This window comes from Lepus europaeus, chromosome 6 (assembly GCF_033115175.1).
Source record: "Lepus europaeus isolate LE1 chromosome 6, mLepTim1.pri, whole genome shotgun sequence".
Lineage (NCBI taxonomy): Eukaryota > Metazoa > Chordata > Mammalia > Lagomorpha > Leporidae > Lepus > Lepus europaeus.
In genome coordinates, this window is record NC_084832.1 from 60,155,954 (window position 1) to 60,178,423 (window position 22,470).

General features: G+C 40.3%; 1 protein-coding gene across 1 annotated transcript in view; it reads right to left on the reverse strand.

The window, feature by feature from the left end:
* Positions 1 to 16,220: 16,220 nt before the first annotated feature.
* HTR2A (5-hydroxytryptamine receptor 2A) overlaps positions 16,221 to 22,470 on the reverse strand; it is a 61,361-nt gene continuing 55,111 nt past the window's right edge. Inside the window, exon 3 of the mRNA XM_062195336.1 lies at positions 16,221 to 19,864. Coding sequence (XP_062051320.1) covers positions 19,062 to 19,864 — 803 coding nt within the window. The 3' untranslated portion in view covers positions 16,221 to 19,061. The remainder of the gene's footprint in view (positions 19,865 to 22,470) is intronic.

A 22,470-nucleotide genomic window follows, 5' to 3' on the forward strand; every position in this document is an offset into this window, starting at 1 on the left:
CTGCCTCCCCCGTTCATTCCCGAGTTCTGGTCTCTTATTTCTATTAGCATGGTTTTTATATAACCATGGATCCCTTCTGATGCTTCTGTTTGGAACTTAGCATCTAGCATAGTATCAAGTGGGAGGTGATCAATACTCTGTAGTTGGCTGATTGATTATGAATAACCTTAGTTAGGAATCCAATCACTGAATGGATCAGTTCCCTTCATGGTGATGGTTTCTAATCCATGGGAGATTCTCAGTAAATTTGGATCAACAAAACAAAACAAAACTTTTTTTACTCTCTCTCTCTTTTTTTTCTATGTAAGTCTACTGAATAGGCTAGCCTTCCAGTTGGCATATACTACAAACTTCTAAGTAAATAAATACATAGCCTGCCACACATTCATGAGAAGTTTTCTGAAATTTCCAAGTTGGAAGCATTTCTCTCTCTTTGTGTCTAGGGATGAGAACTTGCCTGTGGCTATGATGAATTGGATGATGTCACAACTTAGTGGTTAAAACAACACAAACATAGAATCGTACTGTTCTGGAGATCAGATATATGAAATAGGTCTCTCAGAGTTAACCCCAAGTGCTGAAGGAGAAGCATTCATTCAGAGGGCCTGCAGTGGGCACCTTCCGGGCACATTCTGGAACAACATGGAAACCAAGCTTGGCTGGACACAGCCAGGAGAATTACTGGCAAAGAGCTCAGAGAGACAAGGGCTGGGGCAGATTGCATAGGAATTTCTTGGTTTTTTACTTTGCATGATGGGGGTAGCCAGGGAAGAATTCTGAGCAGAGGACAGGATTTAAAAGATTCCTTTTGGCTGTTATGTTGTGGATGGGTTTTCTGGGTTTGGTAATAACAGAAACCAGGATACCAGCCAGAAGGCTGCTGTAGTTGTGCAGATGAGAGGTGGGGGCTTCCTGTGGGATGATGGGTCTGTTTGAGGATGGAGCAGGATTTCCTGATGGAGATGATATTAAGCAGAGAAGGAGGGAGCGGGAGAGGAGGAGGTAAAGAAAATGGGTATAAAAAGAAAACGAGAAAACATGGACTTCTCCCTTCTCTGTTGGAACTGCCAGAACACGGATGGAGTGTGGAGTTTGGAACGATCCACACCAACCTGTTGTCAAGGAGAAGAGTCCACAGGGCTGTGAAAGGGACCTTCCCATTTTGCTGTGAGCTGTTCTGTGTTTGAATATTTCACAATCACAATATATTCTCCTGTTGTGAATCCTTTAAAAAATTACAGATAAGACTGAAAACTTCGGCTAAGGGCACATTTCTCTTCACCTAGGGAACATGCATGCAAGTTTAATGTGAGCTTTGTCAGAGATGTAGGCTAATTGAGGTAAATATTCAGCATCTACAGTTGGCAAGGACATGGCAACGTGTGTTGAATTGATAAATATAGGAATAAAAAGAAAAAGCCTATCAAAGATGGAGCAATTACATTTGTTGTTGATTCAGGAGGTAGAGATACAAATGCAATTGAGATTAATAGATGCACAATTATAGATCGTTGTACATTTTTAGAAGGGAGGAAATTCACTGATTGGAAAGGAAGCAATGATCAAACCACACCGAGTGATTGAAGGGAGAGAGGTACAAGCTGCTAATTTTTTCTACAGCAGTCCAATACTGCTGTATTATTTGATGAATCCTGTGTTTTAAAAGTATTTATCTGAAAAGCAGAGAGGCACTCACACAGGGGTGGTTGTAGGGTGGGCAGAGAAATCTTCCATCTACTGGTTACACCTCAAATGCTTGCAACAGCCCAGGCTGGGCCGGGCCAAAGCCAGGAGCAAACTCTATTAGGGTCTCCTGTGTGGGTGGTAGGGACACAAGTACTTGGGCCATCATCTGCTGCCTGCCTAGACTTCAACATTTTTTATATCATTGTGGAAATACATTTAATTAGAACACATGTAACTCTGTAGATTCCTTTCCCCAGAATATAACCCCCCCCCCTTTTTTTTTGTAGATAGGAGCTTGGGACACAGATTTTTTTTAAAGATTTATTTACTAATTTTAAAGGCAGAGAGCTGGATCAGAAGTGGAGCAGCCAGGACTTGAATTGGCACCCATGTGAGATGCTGGCATTGTAGGCAGTGGCTTCACCCACTATGCCACAGTGCTGGCCTCAGGGACATAGCTTTTGAAGCTTCATATTTGTAAAAATGAGCTGAGTGCTTTTATGAAATGAAGACTTCTGTGAGTCTGTGAGCACACACATACAGCCTTGTTTGGAGGACTGCACAGGATAAATTCAGAAAAGCACGTTGTGAGCTCTGAGAGCTCTGCCAAGATAAGATAGCACTGTTTTCCTTCACTTGTCTTGTTGTGGAAAGGTTTGAGATATTCCAGACTAGCGGGTTTCCTAGTTTACCCATCTAAACACTACTTTAAAAAACTCGATAATTTGAATTGAGAAATTTTTAACTTTTTAATCTAAACTCCCACTGACTATTCTTTAATCCTGGAGTCTTCCTTCTTCTTCTTCACTCTGGATAGTGCTAGTCCCTGTTGTCCTAAACCCAGCCCAGCAACAGGATTCCTTCCTCTCCTTCTGGCCCGTGGCAGTCTTGTCAGTCCCCTTTCCCTCTCTTCCCGCTGCTGCTCCAGTGCTTTCACTGTTTGGTCACAGGTTCTTCACCCCTTATCCCAAACTCCTGGGGCCAGACGAGTCTGTGAATTCAGATTGTTCTAATTTTAGAAAAGAATTCTGGACCAAAAACTCTGTGTTCCATAGCATCCCCAGCAGGATCGAGCTCAGCTCCCAGGAATCATGTATATGAATGATATATCAAGTGGGGTGGCTGAAAATTATGCGTAGTCTTATATTAGTTCAGAGACAATTTTGCCACAAGAGACTTTAGGTCAAATATGGCTGCCAAATCAGCTATTCTTCTTCTCCTTCTTCTTCTTCTTCTTCTTCTTCTTCTTTTTTTTTTTTTTTAAGTTTTCAGAGCTTTTTGCTTTGGTATTGAATTTAAAAACGTTTGCATCTATTGTGTAGTAGTTTTGGGGCAGGGGGGCTTCATAAAACAGTTTTCCCATTGCCAATTCATCCTTTGTGTTACCTAACAATTTCAACATTTTGTGCTTCTCCACCTCTGCCCCCATTTCTTTCCATAATGCCATGCCTTCACCTTGGATATACCATCTTCAACAGTGTACACTTTCCTGGGGTCTGCATGATCAAAGGTATTAATCTACTTGTTATTTTTCATTTACTCCGTCAAAGACTCCCTCTGCCTGGAGGAGAGAGTCTGAACATAAAAGTTTGCAAGTTAGAGCTTCGATCTGGCCCCCACCTGTGCAATTCTATTTCATTTTTCTGCTCTTTTCTCCCTATTTCACTTTGAGTGTAAGGCTTGCGATTCACTCAGCAGCCTCACCTTTTCAACTTCAGGGCGCCCCTATTATTTGAACACTGTTTTCCTCATGTCAGCTTGGCCAACGTGTCCTCCTTGTTCCTGATCAGACCTGCCAGTATAGACGGTATCACTCTCTTTTCCATGTTACTTATGTGCCTTGTATGCATAAAAGTTCACAAAGAAGGCATATTGTGAAAATCCATGTGTGGATTTCAAAGTTGTTTTTTTTTTGCACCAAAATAAGCTTATCTTTTAATTCCATTTCTGTGAACTTTTCAAAGTGCCCTTATATATAAATAGTGCCTGTGGAACATTGATCACATGTTGGCAGCCTTTTATTTACCTGTCTGCATTTCTAGCTAGACTGTGGGCTTCTCTAGGGCAAGGATGCCTTTGTCATTATCGTCTCGGAAATTTCCACCATCCCAGTATCTGGATGTGTTTTGTTTTGATTTATGTATGTATATATACAGTTACTTTTTAAAAAGATAGATAGAGATAGAGATTGGCAGATAGATAGCTAGATAGATGGATGGAGACACATGTACACACATTTCCCAAACATTGATTGATTCATTCCCCAAATGGCTGCAGCAGCCAGGGCTGGGCCAGGTTGAAGCCCGATCTCAGTCTCCCCTGTAGGCAGCAAGGATTCAGCTACTTGAGCCAACACCACTGCCTCTCAGGGTGCACATTAGCAAGAAGCTGGAATTAGGAGTGGAGCCAGAACTCAAAACTAGGCACTCTGATATGGGATGTGGGCATTCACTCTGGGTATGTTCTAGATAAACATTAGTTGAAGGACGGAATACCTGGATTGGGATTGTACCTGTAGGTCAATGTTTCCTGAGAAGTGGGCTCCCCAAACACCAGCCCCCCACCACCTGCCAAAAACAAAAACAAAACAGCCACCACTTTAAATTCCTGAGTTCAACCCTAGATGGTGCCAAACAGAATTTCTGGGAAAAGGGCTCAGGAATCTACATCATTCAATCCATTCTTTAGGTATTTCGAAGACTGAAATCCATTGCTTTGGGGGCCTTTGAAGCACACAGAATTTGTTGCCCAAGTGATGTTCTTCCATTACCACTTCGTGGCTCTCCTGTCTACCCTTGACAATGGCGGTCACTCTCCTCCACTGTTCTTTGGTTCCCATTCCTTCCTTGTTTCTCAACCCTTTGTTTCTAATCGATTTTGTGAGGAAAAACCAGACAACAGCAATTAACAGAACTTCATCCCCTGATGATCACAACCACCCCGAGGTCCCTAGGGTGCCTCAGTCTGTAAGTTGCGGGTTACGTACCACGTTGCTTGCTTCATCTGTGCACTGTGCTTCAAAGTTTCAGAACTTGTTCTATCTACGGCTAAAAGGGCACACTTAAGTCTCAAGGTTGATGGAAAGTATTTTGGTTGATCTGAAGCTCTTTTCCCTCATGTCTCTTCATAGCTCTGTTCCGGAAGCTGGGATGGTTTAGTATGGTAGAGGATTCCCTCTGCTCCACTGGTATGGACTGAGACCTCCTTCTGTGTGGACAGATGGGACCAATGGTCTAATATATCACCGACGGACACAGTTGGAAATGAAGCGTGCCTTTCCTCCTGCTTCCTTTCTATTACTGCTCTATACCATGACACATGAGAGGAAACAATAATTTGTCTAAATAAGAATGAATTTGGTCCTGATCTCCTTCCCTTGGCCCCTCTAGAGGCTGGTGGCATGTCAGTTTGGGCCTCTGTTGCCAGGAAGCCCATTCCACAGGAGGCTAAGGTCCTATGTCCCCAGAAGCCTGGATGCTCCTGTCTGTAGTGTGTAGTGGGGAGGCTGTGGGGTTCCCTTTGTCTATATGGGGCTCGGGCCTGGAGTTCTTTGGCCATTGTGCCTGCATTCTGTTCTCTGCCATTTGATGACTGCTGTACAGAGTCTTGACCAACTCCAGCTCCCAGGGTTTAGGATGGGGCAGAGCCTAGATTTTTCTCACCATGCAGGTGCTCACCCAGTACTTTCCATAGTCTCAGGGAAACACTGAGGTTAGGCCATCATCTCCAACTTCACTCTCAATCATTAGCCCCAGGGCTAGGTGTTTGGCTTGGGTTTTAAGATTTCTTCTTGGGACATCCACATCCCATGTTGGAGTACCTGATTTGAGTTCTGGCTCCACTTCCAATACCAGCTTCCTACTAATGTGCACCCTGGGAGGCAGCAGGTGATGGCTCAAGTACTTGGATCCCTGCCACCCACGTGGGAGACTTAGATTGAGTTCCAGGCTCCCGATATTGGTCTGGCCCATCCTAGTTGTGTGGGTATTTGGAGAATAAACAAGTAGATGGTAGATCTCTCTCTCTCTCTCTCTCTCTCTCTCTCTCTCTCTCTCTCTCTGCCTTTCAAATAAAATGAAAATAAAAAAATAAAAATTTAGAAAAGAAAGCCAATGCATTAACTCCATCAGCACTGCTTCTACTGTGATACAACACCAGGGGTGCCTATTTACCATTCTGTCATGGGATAGAGCCCCCAGACCTTAAGAAACAGGAGGAGGTGGGGAAAGGAGGTGCTTCCCTTTTAAGTCCTTGCTTTAAAAGAAACCCAAGCTGTGGTTGGATATTTATAAAGTTAAACTGATTTCTTTGTTGCAGGACTTTCTAGAGTCTTCATAATACTTGAATCTTCCAGAAAAAATGATAAAATATATTTTTGAATTTTCAACCTTATTGAGGTATGATTGATAATAAAATTGCATTTATTCAAGGTGTACAATGTGATGGTTTGCTATATGTATACATCATCTAATGACTACCAAAATTACATTAATTACCACATCAATCATTACACAGTTTTGAGTGTGTGTGTGTGTGTGTGTGTATTTAGGACACTTAACATCTATCCTCCCAGAAATTTTAAAAAATATTTATTTTTATTAATTTGAAAGGCAGAATGGCAGAGGGAGAGGCAGAGAGAGAAAGGAATCTTCCATCTTCTGGTTCACTCCCCAGATGTCCACAACAGCCAGGGCTGGGCCAGGCCAAATCCAGGAGCCTGAAATTTCATCCAGGTCTCCCCACGGGTGCCAGGGGCCTCCATACTGTGACATCTGCTGCTGCTTTCCCGGGTGCTTTTGCAGGGAGCTGGATCAGAAATGGAGCAGCGGGGACCTGAACCAGCGTTCTGATTGGGATGCCAGTTTACAAGCAGCAGCTCAATCTGCTGTGCCACAATGCCAACTGCTCTCCCAACAAATTTCAAACACAGGATGTGATATTATTAACTACAGCCACTATGCTTTACTTTAGATACCCAGACCTTATTTGTTTTATTTATACTTGTGCATTTTGACTATCATCTCCCCATATCTCCCATTCCACAGCCCCTGGGAACTACAGTTCTACTTTTTACTTCCTTGAGTTTGACTCTTTTGGATTCCACATATAAGTGAGACCATGAGGTATTTGCCTTTGTTGGTTGTTTTTCCCTTGACAGCTCACCTTGTTATTTAAGCACCAAGACAGGAACAGATTAGTTTGGAAGCCTTGCCAGACCTTTTTGCTAAGGGCTCCTGAACTTCCTTTGTCCTCATTTCTGTCCCCTTTCTGTGGGACATAATAATTCCCCAAGGCAGTTGCAAAGAGGCAGAGTTTTTTGTTTGGCTGGCCATGTTAATAGTCATTGCATATCATGTTCTTTTATGGGCCTGGCCATGCTCAAGAAGATTTTCACAAATTATCTCTAATTCTTCCAACTGCACAAGATACTATCCCATTAATAGATGCTGTTCACACAGTTTAAGGACTTTCCTCACGCAGCCAGTAAACAGTAGAGGCAGATTTTAAGATAATGTCTGTGTAACCCTAAGTCCATACTCTTTCTAAATCTTTTGGCATCAGATTTAAAAAAGAACTTTCGGGGCTGGTGTTATGGTGTAGCTGGTAAAGCTGCCTCCTGCAGGGCTGGCATCCCATATGGGCGCCAGTTCACATCCCAGCTGTTCCACTTCTGATCTAGCTCTCTGCTAATGGTCTGGCCAAATCAGCAGAGGATTGCCCATGTGGTTGGGCCCCTCCTACCCATGTGGGAGACCCAGAGGAAGCTCCTGGCTCCTGGCTTCAGCTTTGCCCAGTCCCAGCTATTGTGGCCATCTTGGGATGGATCGAAGATCTCTCTCTGCCTCTCCCTCTCTCCCTGTAACTCTTTCAAATAAATAAATAAATCTTAAAAAACACAAACAAACAACAACTTTCATATAACACCCTTTTTGTAATAGCCTCTAAAAATAAAGTATGGGTACAGGAGTTGCTCTATGCTCTTCTAGTTAGCATGAATTTATTGGAGGACCCAGTGGGTGAAGGACTTGGTCAGACTCATGACAAAGATATTTCCAATTCATCTACTAAGTGATTTTCTCCTCTACCGAGGTGTGGCAGGCTTTTCTTCCTAAATTGTCCAATCTTCTTTAGTTTACAGCATGGCTATTTTAATCACAGTGTGCTGTGATTGCTTGTTCAGGGCGCTGAATCACAATTCTCAGGGCAAGCATTGGAAAAACGTCATGCAGTTTTGCTCATCTCCCATCCATTGTTTTCCTAGCGTTTCCTATTCAAATGTCTGTATTTTTTTTAGTGATGAGTATTTTGCAGCTTGCACCGTTAAGAGAAAATTGGCTGACTTGCTTCTTGGTAATATTGTTTAAAATGTCAACTACTGTGACACCTCTGTTTTGAGACCAGGCTACAACAGACAGGAAATTGGAAAGAGTATTGGAAGGAAAAATATGTAAGATAAGGAACAAAAGTGCTCACTGAAAGAGGTGGTCACCTTTACCACAATAGGATGCTAATAGTCTTATTTTTTTCAACTAAGGTGTTATTAGCATTCAGACCCAGCAATGGACTTCCTCGGCACCTTTCCTACTGTCAAGGGAACGTTCTGTGCATCCCTCCAATAGCTGATTGGATGAGCAGAGCATCTGTCCAGAGTCTGGTCGTCGGATTATAATGGAGGCTCAGAACAGAATCTCTGCTCCTACGGGGAGAACCTGGACCCGTCTGGCCAAGCCTCTCGGAAATTTGCACTAGGGACTACAGAGAAGACAAGTCATAATCAGTGGCAACTTGAGCTGCTGAGGCAGAGAAAGTCATGGTGGCCATGGGTGAGGAAGAAGCAGCTAGAAGGAAAGCACTGTGAGGGAAGGATGAGAGGACAGGGCACAGAGCCAAATGGGGTGAGAGGAAATAGCTAGGTCCACTGGGTAACTGAGGCCTTTGGTGAAAAGGGGAGAACTTGTGCCCACATCCCTCAGGCAGCCTTGGGTCTGATATGGAGTTTGACATTAGTGATGCCTGTTTATTCACTCCTGTGTGTATCCTGACTATAAACTCCATGTTCTCAGTCCCTCTAATTAGCACGTCTAACACTCAGTAAACCAGTAATTTTGTAAGTCAAGATTTACTTTTATTGACTATCATATCAGGAATTTAGTTTTGAACATAACTACAGATAGAGAGGACAGATTTATGTGTTTACACCTTCATTTAGCAGGAACTTAGGATTGGATATGTTCTGTGAACTTGAACATGAGCCAAGAGATAGCATCTGGTCTATCATAATTCTATCTCTGATCACGAATGAACCTTTATATGGAGAACTAGTCATTTGGGTGATCTGGGATGAAATTGTGTTTATTCAGAAAAGTCTGACTTACCTTGGACGGTAATTTAGGCTTTGGGAGGAAGGGTATCCTTCCCAAGGTCGGGGCTCTGTTGAGCATCACTTTCATCTAATTCAGGCAAAGCAGTCACAAGCAGAGGCAGGAAATAGAGCAAGTAACTAAGAATATGAATATGGGTAAAACCCCAGATATACCACTTACTATATGTGACTTTGGATAAGTTACTTAATTTCTAGTTTCCCTTTACATAAAATGGAAATGATAATGATATCAAGTGTGTAGTGTTGGTATTATAAAGATTAAATGAAATAATAACATGCCTAATACCATACTTACCATTCAATAAGGGCTCACATAAATAGTTGTGATGGTAGCAGTGCAGTCATATATGTTGTAGTTGTTGTAATTATTGTTGGGTGGTGTAGTCCCGGGTTGGATAATGATGGTCTCTTTCCAGCCTGTGTTAGTACATGTGGTTTTGTTGGAACACAGTCGTGTCCTCTCCTTGCTTATCGTCCATGGCTGCTTTCACAATAGGACAGCAGGATTGAGTGATTGTGGCAGACTGGACAGCCCAGAACCCCAAAACATCCACTCTTTGGCTCTTTATGGAAAATAAATTCCTAACCTCAGCACTATTGAAATACATAACAGTATAATTTAACAGTTACACAATCTGTATTTGAGCTCTGCTCCTTCAGTTGGTAAAATTATTCAAATTTCTCTCTGAGACTGACTTTCCTCATTGGTTACAATGAGACATGAATAGACATGTCATTAGGATTACATGTGTAAAGGCATAAAATCATTGCTCAATAATTCTTTTTTTAAAGATTTATTTATTTATTTGAAAGTCAGAGTTACACAGAGAGAGAAGAGGCAGGGAGAGAAAGAGAGAGAGAGAGAGAGAGAGAGAGAGAGAGAGAGAGGTCTTCCATCAACTGGTTCACTCCCCAATTGGCCGTAACGGCAGGAGCTGCGCCGATCTGAAGCCAGGAGCCAGGAGCCTCTTCTGGGTCTCCCACATAGGTACAGAGGCCCAAGGACCTGGATCATCTTCCACTGCTTTCCCAGGCCACAGCAGAGAGCTGGATTGGAAGTGGAGCAGCCGGAACTCAAACCAATGCCCATATGGGATGCTGGCACTGCAGGCGGCGGCTTCACCTTCTACACCACAGCTCCAGCCCCCTCAATAATTATTAATGTCAGTATCTTCCAAATTTCTTTTTTTTGGTTTCTCTTGTATAGTAAGGAAAGTAGTTTGTATGGTTCTGGGTTTAATTTTATGTTTTCAAATATGTTGAAATATTACTAATTTATGCTTTATATGTACATTAATAGCTACATACAAATGACCAGCTGTTACTTTGCCCAAGTTCTTAGAATCAAGGAGGGTCATTCAAAGCTGTTAGCAACATAAGCTGTTAGTGAATTCAAATCTAAAACGTTCCTATCCAAAGAAGAAATACTTAATTTGTCTTTCAGAGTCATTAAGGGAAATTTATCAAGGCAGGATATTGTGTAAATGCATTTGTAGCATCAATGTTTTATTTATAATACTTAATATAGGTTGGAGATATTTGCATGATAGTGATTATAATTCTAAGTTTGACAAGATTTATTTTTGAGCAGTACTAATGCATTTCTGGACTTGGTCAGGTCCATCTGGTGGACTGGTGCAGGACCAAATGTGAGTCATAGTTTCCATATTCTGCAGAGAAGTGCAGAGATGAATTAATCATGGTTAGGTTCTGTGGTGACTACATTAGAAGGCTGAGTATAGCATCACATTTTTATGCAGATCACACTTGCTCTCCAGTCATAAATTGTTAGGTTGTCTTAATTTGTCACACTCACAATAACTCATGAATAACTAACATTTCCTATTATCTTGCCAATTCAGAAAAAAAACCTCACCATCTTATTTCTACAATTTCTGTTCTTCTAGAATATGCCATTTTCAAAGCATCAGAGAGAAATTACAATATATGTACATGCTGAACAAATTGGTCAAATTTCTCATTGAGAATCGTTTCCTCATTGGTTACAAAGAGACATAAATAAACAGGTTATTGCAGTTACGTTAGTGAAAACTCTCAGCACAAAATCATTGCTCAGTGAACACTGATCTCAGGTCTGCCTTCTACATTCCTTCTGATTTCTTTCCTTTAGCAAGGAAAGTAGACTGAGTGGTTCTGGGTTTAATTTTACTGTTTCAAGGGAAAAAAAAAAAACCAGTTAAATTAGATTAGTTTGGTTGTTTTGACACAGTTTCTTTCTTTTATTCCTTTTAAAAAATTCTTGATTTGATGCCACTCTTAGGATCATTGGTTACTATCCTCACCCTGTCTTTTATGACCTTGTCTAAATATGATCAGAGTCGGCGAACTCGGAAGGCTTCCATAGCCTTGGCAACTCGTGATAAGAGCCTAGGGTGATTACTGATGCCATAAACAAGAGTGTCAATTTGTTAAGTCAACAACAGGAGTCACTGTGCACTTGCTCCTCATGTGGGATCTCTGTCCTTAATGTGCTATACATTGTGATTTAATGCTATAACTAGTACTCAAACAGTATGTTTCACTTTGTGTTTCTATGTGGGTGCAAACTGTTGAAATCTTTACTTAATATATACTAAATTGATCTTCTGTATATAAAGAGAATTGAAATTGAATCTTGATGTGAATGGAATGGGAGAGGGAGCGGGAGATGGGAGGGTTGCGGGTGGGAGGGAAGTTATGGGGGGGGGAGCCATTGTAATCCATAAGCTATACATTGGAAATTTATATTCATTAAATAAAAGTTAAAAAAATTTCTTGATTTGCTTGTCTATATTAACTTAGTTTCAGGTATTGTTCATCTTTCAGGTATTGTTCTCTTTATATCCCAATGTGAATATGTGTTTTAGAAGGCAGAACTTGTTTTTTTTTTAATTTATTTGAGAGAGAGAATTACAGACAGAGAGAAGGAAAGACAGAGAAAGGTCTTGCATCTGCTGGTTCACTCCCCAAATGGTCTCAATGGCTGGAGCTGGGCAGATCTAAAGCTAGGAGCCAAGAGCTTTTTCTGGGTCTCCCACAAGGGTGCAGGGGCCCAAGCACTTGGGCCATCTTCTGCTGCTTTCCTAGGGCACAACAGAGAGTTAGATTGGAAGAAGAGCAGCCAGATCACTAACTGGCATCCATATGGGATGCTAGCACCGAAGGTGGAGGCTTAGCCTACCACCCTAGAACACCAGCCCCAGAAGGCAGAACTTTAGTAGTGGAGCCTGGAGATACTGATATTAGACACTGTAATTTTCATTTTTTCCCTTTAGAATGGGTTTATTCTATATTATTAACAATTTTTCCATTGTCCCACACAATTCTGCTTTTCACTGGTGTGTTTAGTGAAAACAAAAAGCTGCTGAAAAATAACATCAAGGAGGTAGCATTGCTTCAAGTGGCATCTTACCATAGTCAGTCTCTCGGGTGGCATTATTGGGTTGGGTGTTTGGTTAGCCACCTGTTAGACTAATTTGTGAAAAAGCTGGCAGGCTGAACAAAATGAACATGAATTTTTTTCATATTTATTTTTGTAAAAAAATTATATATTTGAAAGGTAGAGAGGGGGTAGAGGAGAAGGAGGAGGGAGTAGGGGAAGAGAGAGAGAGAGAGAGAAAGGGAGATCTTCCATTCAGTGGTTCACTCGCCAAATGAACACCATATCCAGGAGGGTGACAGGCTGAAGCAGGAGCCTGGAACTCCATCCAAGACTCCACATGAGTGGCAGGAACTCAAGTCCTTGAGTCCTCACCTGCTGTATCCCCATAGTATGCATTAGCAGGGCGCTGGAGTGGCGTGGAGACCTGAACCCAGGCACTCTGATCTGAGATGTGAGCTTTCTTAATTGCTGTGCCAATCGCCCAACCAAATATGAATTCTTTAAAGAGCCTGATATGATCTCTCCACCCAATCTCTTATTCGTTTTTTTGAAGTGTAATTTCATCCCCAGTCTTCCCACACTTAATGATGTCTTATGCAAAGCATCTGCGCAGTAGGTCCTCACTAACAAACCTGTCGAGAGAATGCATGAGTTAGCAGCATTGATTACTCAACTCTATAAACACATTTTTGGTTACATGGCCACTACCCTGGATACCATACACTTAAGTGAACTTTTACTTCTTCCTTGCCTAATTCTGTTTCCTGAGATTATCAGCTGAATAAATAATCTGTACTCAAGGTTGAGTCACCCCATCACAAGCAAGATCATCTAATTAATTGTGCATGCTACTTTTCAATAGCCAAAATAAATGTAGGACAGGAAGTACACATCGTGCTGTTCTCTAGAAGACAGAATAAACACCCTTTTGAGAACTCATAATCTTAATTATAAATGAAAGCTTAAATGACCTTGGATCACTTTCAACAAAAATCTAGCTTTAAAAAAGTAAGATCTCCTCTGCACCATTAACTCTAAATTTGTTTGGGCTTTTTATTTTAACCCTTCAAGGAAATCGAACACACACAGTTGAGAATCTGTGTGCTTCAGGGAGCCTGAGAACTTTGAAAAAGAGCAGGCCATTGTCTTGTAGCAGCCATGAAACCGTGCAGAGGAGCGACCAGCACCACAGTAGGAACACTTACATTGGTATCTGACTCTTGATCTCATATCTTAGAAACTACTTAGATCATTAACAATTTGATTTGTCTTATGAGACATAAAATATATATATATATATATATATATATATATATACAAAGATTAATGGTATTGAAACCTATCTAGAAAATTAAGAGAATATGAGCATTGTGATTTCCAGAATGTTCTTTGCAGGTGAAGCTGTGCCTTGGTTTCTAAAAGTCTTGACTGCACTCTAACATTCAGTTAAGCATAGACCTAGAAGAGACTCCCTGCCTAGGTTATTGCTCCTTAATCCTTTAGTATATGCTTGAGGAAAGAGAAGGTGGAGCTTGCCCAAGGTTGGACAGTAGCAGTGGACTAGACATAGGTTTCTTGCCTGTCTTTTATTCCAAGTGGGACATGTGAAAGAGGCTCCAACTGGATAGGAGGACTTTCCATAGTATGTTTTCCCAGGTGGACACACTGGTGTTCATATCCAAAAGAAAAGACAGAGCTAGAATCAGCAGACCAGTATGTACACCAACAAGGAAAGAAATAAAAAAAAAACAGTTGTTTTTGCAAGCTGTATGCAAAAGTAATGAGAAATGAACAAAGATTTTGTCTTATTGTATTTACTCGTGCAAATATATTATCAAAATTCTTAGAATGAAATCATTAAAGTTGTAGTTTCTCTTTCAAAATCATTGTTGCTGTAGATTAAATTAATGTTAAAGGTATAAAATGTTAAATTATATGTAGTTATATATTATTTGTGTTTATATGTATATACATTTTTGAGTCATTTGAGGGATAATAGGAGAATATTTCCTGTGTTTAAAATTTGTTTCTCATTTGTCTCCTTGACACCTAAAACGTTTGCCTCTGGTTTCTGCCTTTTGGTTATGATCATGGTGGACAGCTGAAGAGATGTTGGTGCTACAGCAAGGTTTATCAGCTTCACTTATTAGCATACTACAAGAGAAGAGTGACCTGAGGAAGTGGGACATAGGGTGCATACATCTTACTGGAAACAGTGGACAAAAAGAGAACCAAAGAAGAAAAATGGTGCATCATGTTGGAGACCAGCTTTTCAAAACTGAGAGCATTCATAGAAGGGGCATTAGAAACTGTGGGATAATAGCATTACCACAGTTTGCTTGATTAACTTTAGAGAGTTTATTTTTATTTTTTAAAAATTAACTTCTTTATTTGAAAGGCACAGTTACAGAGTTGGAGAGATATCTTCCATCAGCTGGTTCACTCTCCAAATGGCCACAATAGCTGGGATTGTACCAGGCCTAACCCAGGAGCCTGGAGTTTCTTCTGGGTTTCTCACATGGGTGCAGGGGCCCAAGCACTTGGGCATCCTCTGCTGCTTTCCCAGGCACATCAGCAGGGAGCTGGATTGGAAGTAGAGCAGCGGGAGCACAAACTGGTGCTCATATGAGTTGTCAGTGTCACAGGCAATGGCTTAACCTGCTCTGCCACAACATCAGCCCCTGGTTTTTCTTTTTTAGTAACAAAACGTTTATAAAATTACGTAGTATTTTGCAGGTTATCTGGCACAGTTAGAGCCATAATCTTATTTAAGCTATTGTGTTGGTGAACTCGGACATATTCTACTTGGTATCCATATTTAAAGACAGTGAAATTGAGGCACAGGGTTGTGACTGATACAAACCCACATAACCAGTGAGTGTGAAAGCTAAGTTAGAGACATAGCTTTTAGTTCTCAGAGGTGCTTCCACCTGTGCTGTATGAGGTTGGGAAAACAATTTATGCTTTGCCATCAGGTGACCCAAGTCTGAACTGAGCCTTTTCTTGCCAGCTGTGTGACTTTGGATGCATTATTAACTACTCTGAATCTCAGTTTCTTTAACCTTAACAAAAAGGCAGTAATCTGAATAGTGGGTAGGACTGTTGTGAAGATTCCATTAGTTATAGCAAGCAAAGCAACCACATTCTGCCTGGTATGTGGCAGGTACTCAATACATGACCCTATAACCACTTGAAAAGATTTATACTGTCAGTATTTCATATATTCCCTTGCACGTAAAGGTGCAACAATGAACTCTACAGTCCATTCACTGATATCTCCTTGATATGAAAGTGTGTGTGCTCACATACATATGCACACCAGGGTGCATGTCTTGGGCTCCACCTCTTCTTAGGTGCTCACATGTATCTGTGTGAGTGTCTTAGAGTATAGCAGTGTCTCCTATGTCCCTGGATTGTGTGGAACCAGACACAGCAATCAAATACGGAGCATTTGTCTACTACAAATAATTGGAAACTGGCAACTGGAACATGATCCTAAAGCCAACTCAACCAAGAGGCTCCTAGTTCTGTGACATAGTAGAGTTCCAGAAACACGGGCTTCCTACTCTTAGACTCTCAGGATGATAGCTAGAGTTCCCATTCTGATGACTCAGGTTTTGGCCATTCCTTTAGTAGACACACAGCTAAAGATTCACACAGAATTGCATTCACTTTTGAATATATTTTATTTACAATTATTCATTCTTTCTTGAAATCTTTTAGAATCATCTTGGTTAAAATCAGTACATAAAATAATCTTCACTGTATTTGTTACATATGGCACATAATAAGTTAACATTGTATAAATATGTTTCATTGATGCACAAATGGGAGAAGCACCCTTTGCTAAAAGCAGTATGGTAATTTTTTGAGTTCAATTTGGCTACAGTAGCACTTTAAAAAATGACCATGAGATGGCACTGTGGCCAAGTAGATTATGCTTTAAACTGTGAGTTTTCCCCCGATGATAGCATTTAATTCCTTTCTTTAAGTGTGGAAGAATTTATCATTCAAGTTAAAACAGAGTAAGATTTGTTACTCTGGTTTAATGGTACTGACTAGGAGTGAATCCATTCATCACAGATCCATAAATCATTTGAGGAACATATTTCACATGTGTGAAGAGTGTTTTTTAAAAACCATGTTAGAAAGTCCCCAGGTAAAACAAAGGGCTCAAGATACCATTTTATTTAAGATCAATAAACTATATGTGGACCATTGTTTGCACCACTGCACAGAATTGTGTTAAAAAGCCTTTCCACAAAATTAGATTGACTTCCAGTTTATTTGTTTATTTCAAAGGTTGATATCGTTGTTCCTCTTGAATCTGCTTTGATAGCAATGGAAGGTCCTAGCAATATTAGAACATTAATTCACATTTGAATGGACATGATACAAACATGCACACATGTGTATATGCTGAGTGTCTTCATTGATTGCTCTCTCTCCACATAAATATATAAATATTGAATAAAGTGCATGGGAACATGTCTGTACATATATACAGATACACATTTGTCTATATACACTTGAATAGATACTTATGAAGAGAAAGAAACACAAACACATTTGTAATATATGTAGTCCAAAGACTTCTGTCAGGCAAGGTTCATTCTGTCAAGATTTAATACATATGGGGGTAGAATCTGTTATTTTTCTCTGATGTATAATGAAATGTGCAGAGTTATAAACTAAGGCAAAATGCAGCAAAGACTTTTTATCCTTTGTATTTCTTCAGTAGTTCAGTTCATATACAGTCTTGGTAGTAGTGACATATAACATATGCGAGCTTTCAGATAGTGAACCAACTTTCAGTGTGTCCATGAGGACATAATTAGGATAGCCCTGATGCAATTCCAAACTACACAATGGTAATTCCTCTGTTATTTATTTTTCAAATCTGTAAATTTTACCACAGGCTTTAGGAAAAAACTATTTTGCATTTAGTAGAAATGCTTCAGCATTATAATCATATATCTAATATCTATTCCAATAACAATGTGTGACTGTATCAGGGTGAATTAACTCCTGTCAGTTACTTTTTCTCTTTAGTAACATTTTTCTATAAAACATTAGGTTTATTTACTTCTTTATTGGTGAGTTCAGTGTCACTGTGTTAAACTAAAACAAATGTTTTAGAGAGATGAAACAAAATCTTTGACCAAAACTTTAGCAGTCATAGGTTGGGTACTGACTAAGGGGCGTATTTCTAAATTAATTGCAATGTTTGATTTGACCCCAAGTGATGTTTTCTTTCTTCTTTCTTTGGTTGGCATTCACTGGTAACCAATATTGAGATAACTACCCTCAGAGTGCAAACAAAGCTATTTCTGGGCCAAGTAAGAAGGAAATATATTAAAATGATTCTCAAAATAAGCCCGTGTATAGTTTTTTGACAAGGATTATTCCAGTGTCGTCATTTCCCTTATACATAAGGATCTTGTTTTATTTTTATATCCCCAATATCTGGAAAATTGCTTTACACATAAATATACACTCAACAGATGACTGTGAAACCAAGTCAAATGATTTTAATAAATAATATAAGTTGATTAACCTGAAAGCATCAATGTACCTGATGAATGTCCATGGGAAAGTCTCCCACTCTTTATAGAGACGTCCCAGGACTCCGCTACCATCAACAGCCAGAAACCTGAGTTTATTCCTCAATCCTGATGCAGTTACATCAACATATTGTTCACTGCTCAAAGGAGGGCATGCAGTCATTTCACAGCAACTTACCAAATACCTCTAAGGTGCTGTTTGAGAGCAGCAATTTCTAGAAATATAGTGGATAATTTTAAATTATCCTTCTGATAGGTTACACAGAAGAACAAATATTAAACAAGACCACATTGGAAATTCATAGTATAGCACAAGAAGTAGAAGAGAAAGCAGCAATAATTATTCAGTAACATCTAAAATCTTTTTTCACTTCTGAGAAGAATGAACTCGAAATGCAGCAAATGCCAGCAACTGTGTGACTGTTTCAAAATGGCTTCTGTGAGAAAGCAGGAAGGAAAATGTTGTCAAGTATTTCACTTAATTGTCTTAGCAATATGGATTTTATGACGCTGTTCTTTTTTCTTTTTTTTTTTTCCTTTCAAAATATATGTCATGGTCAGTTTTAAATAGAAATTTTCCTTATTTAAGAGGCCACTATATTGAACAAATTGTTCATTATTTATAGCTATTTTTATTTACAGGAATAGATAACCAACAAATCCCATGCCATCAGTTAACAACATAGTAGCAAGGTGTCCACTTGACAATGGACGTTAACGTAGATTTATTCAGGGCCTCATTATAATTATACAATAAAAGCTAATTATTTTAAAGCTGTATCATTTACAATGTTAAAAATAAGTCTCATAAAGCTCACAGCTGAAATGCTGCCAGGACATTTTTGAAGTGCTTTGTGGCATTTAACCCTGCTTTTCACTGACAGAATAAAATGAAGCATACACATATTATTGTTGGTTCCACTAGACGGATTTTTTTTTTTCTCCAGTCTTTTTTTTTTTTCTCCAGTCTTCCTAATACTTGTTTCCCCAGATAGGTGAAAATTTGCTCAGCGTGCCCTCCACGGTTGCCATGGCAACCAGTCTGTCACACACAGCTAACCTTTTCATTCACTGTGTCGATATTGTCTGTCGAAGCATCATCTGAATGTTGTTTTCCTAGAGCAACCATAGAGCAGTCATTATCTGTCATCTTGGCTTCTTTCTTTGAATTCTTTTTTTGTCCCATTTGGAGTTGACTAGACTTGTAGGCTAAGGCTGGTATAGTGTTCACTAAAATTAACTGCAATGGTTTCTTGTTCTCCTTGTACTGACACTGGATGTACCGCGAAAAGGCCGACCTATAGGTCTTGTTGAACAGTGTGTAGACCAGCGGGTTGACGGCTGAGGAGAGGTACCCGATCCAAACGAACACGTTGAGCAGGGCCCCGATGACGGCTTCGTTGCAGGACTCCTTGCACATGACGGCCATGATGTTAGTGATGAAGAAGGGGCACCACATCACCACAAACAGGAAGAAGACGATGCCCAGCACCTTGCAAGCCTTCTGCTCATTGCTGATGGACTGCATCGTCCTCCTGCCTGCGTAGGATCCTGGCTCCCGGTGGATCGACCTCTGGAAGAGCTTTTCTGAAGACAGGGAGCTCTGAGGGAGGAAGCTGAAGGAAGCTAACTTGGCACGCGTGCCTGGATCACTCACACACAAAGTAGCTTCTTTCTGGAGCGACTTGATAGTTAGAAAGTAGGTGATCACCATGATGGTCAAGGGGATGAAAAAGGACACAAAAGAGCCAATCAGGACAAAGTTGTCATCGGCGAGTAAGCAACTCCCCTCTTTGAAGACCTTGGAATCATCCTGTAGCCCAAAGACTGGTATTGGCATGGATATACCTGGAGTTGGACAGAAAACAAAACATGATTATTAAGGAATGGAATACATGAAGGCAAGAACATTGCCACCAAATGGTGGTTGTTCAAAGAGTTTTATACCATTAGTGTTTAAAAGTGTATATTTTCACTGTGAATTTCAGATTCCTTTGGACTTCTTATCTGTTTTAAAAGTACTGCATAAAAGTACTGTATTAAATAATTTACCATATGTTGTGTTGGCCTATATAGATAGCTCTATATTTATTAATTTTAATTTCTTATGCCATATTCTCTGGTTAAAAATCGTACTTATTAATTGAAGAAAAAACACACATTAGCAAAAAAACAAAACTAAAAATGACCAACATGCCACCATCTAGTGATAAGCACCATTAACAATTCGATGCTATATTTATTTTAGCTGAACACACACCACATACCATGAGCACACATTTAGAAATAGAATTGGGGTTCTATTTATTTCCATGTAGCTATTGTCCCATCATCATAGCTCAAATATAAAAATAACTATCAAATTATATATATCTTCTTTTTAGGAAATCCAGAAAATACAAAAAAGTAGCAATCAAGAAAACTAGCAAGTGTTCTCACCAGCCAGGGAGAATTATAATCTGTATTGTTTCCATTTACATACACACATAAAAATTATCTACTCACATATGCAGTACATAAAGTAAGAGTGAATCATGAAACATTTAACAATCATGAAAATTTCATGTACTTTAAAGTGATTTTGAAAAATGTTTCTAATATGAATTTAAAGTAACTTTAACCAATTTTGATCTTTTAAAAAAGTCTTTATTGTAGAAGATTTATAATATATGCCAAAAAACCCCCACAAAAGGACAACAAAAACCTACACAATGAATCCATCTCTTTGTTTCAACAATGATCAACTCGAGACCAATCTTGTTTCACAAGTACTCCTACATGCTGCCACTCTTCCTGTGTTATTCTGAAGCAAATCCCAGACATCACATCATTCCATTTATCATGATTTCATTACATTAAAAAGCTACACACTTACAGAAAACTCCGATATGACCTCAAAACCAATCTCACTCCTAAAGAGAAATGTAATGTTTTCTTAGTATCATTAAATATAGAATCAGTATTCATATTCCCAACTGTTTGTAGAAGTTATTATCTATTTTTAGTAATAGAGCATTCATAAGGGTGGGTTGCAAAAAAACAAGGCATCCAGAGACTTCTCTTTTATTGAAAAACATAAAAAGTTAGACAGGAAGAGACAATGCGTGGGAACATGAGCCTATGGTCAGTTGCTCTGTTACATAGATTTCAGGGATCTAAGGCTGGTGCCCTGGCTTAACAGGCTAATCCTCCGCCTTGCGGCGCCGGCACACCGGGTTCTAGTCCCAGTTGGGGCGCTGGATTCTATCCTGGTTGCTCCTCTTCCAGGCCAGCTCTCTACTATGGCCCGGGAGTGCAGTGGAGGATGGCCCAAGTGCTTGGGCCCTGCACCCCATGGGAGACCAGGAGAAGCACCTGGCTCCTGGCTTTGGATCAGCAAGATGCGCCAGTCGCAGCGACCATTGGAGGGCGAACCAACAGCAAAAAGGAAGACCTTTCTCTCTGTCTCTCTCTCTCTCACTGTCCACTCTGCCTGTCCAAAAAAAAAAAAAAAAAAAAAAAATCAATAAGATTTCAGGGATCTGTAGAGCAGTTGGGTGCAGCGTTCAGGTGGAGGAAGGAGCAGAAGTGAGTGCAGGCAACACTTGCCCTCTAGTCATGCTAATTTATCTGCTTGCAGATGGCACTTTACTAAAAGGGGCTTAAGTTGGCCATGTGTTGCAGACCCCCACCCTGCCCTTCTCTCCAGTGCTCAGGAGAAGCCAGAAGATTGGATCATTCTGGGCAAACTTTAGTCCCAATGGAGCCCCACTACTCCAGGAGGAAGGACAGTACCTTCCTCTACCGGCCTGTAACTGATCACACCAAGGCAGTCATAGGATGGAATGCATGTTCTCTCTGAGTCAGGATGATGAGAAAGGAGAAGTAAGAGAAATCAAATACTCCACATAAAAAGGTAGCCCCAGACCTTTTCCCCCAGACCTTCTGGGGGAAAAGAGTCGGAAAGAAAGCTTGCCATTGCTGGGCTAGTGGCATCCATCTGGGAAGGGTTCCACTGGAGGTCTCTAACCAAACGTCTGCCTACTCAGAGTTCATCTGCATCCAACCCCAAGGAAACTGCCTAACCTCACATCATCTCACATTGGCCACGCTGGCAGGAGGGAACATTTACTTTGAGTTAGTGTGTGTTTAACACAAATCTTTCTTGGTGACATTTGCCATTATCTTCACAGACTTTAAATGACAATATTTGTCACATGTCTATTCAAGGCTGTCCCAGGATTCTTGGAAGGTAGCAATAAATGACATCAGTGTGGTTCTTAAGGACACACACTCTGGCTGATGATGCTTTGTTTCTTGCATTCTTTTCTGTCCCTGGCTCCTTTTTGGGAACATTCTATGGGCCAAGAAGAGATGGAAGAGGTTTGGCTCCAAGAGGAACATCCTCTGAGACCCTGGCTACTCATCAGTTTTTCTTATCTTTCAGAAAACTTTTGATTATAATATTCCATTGT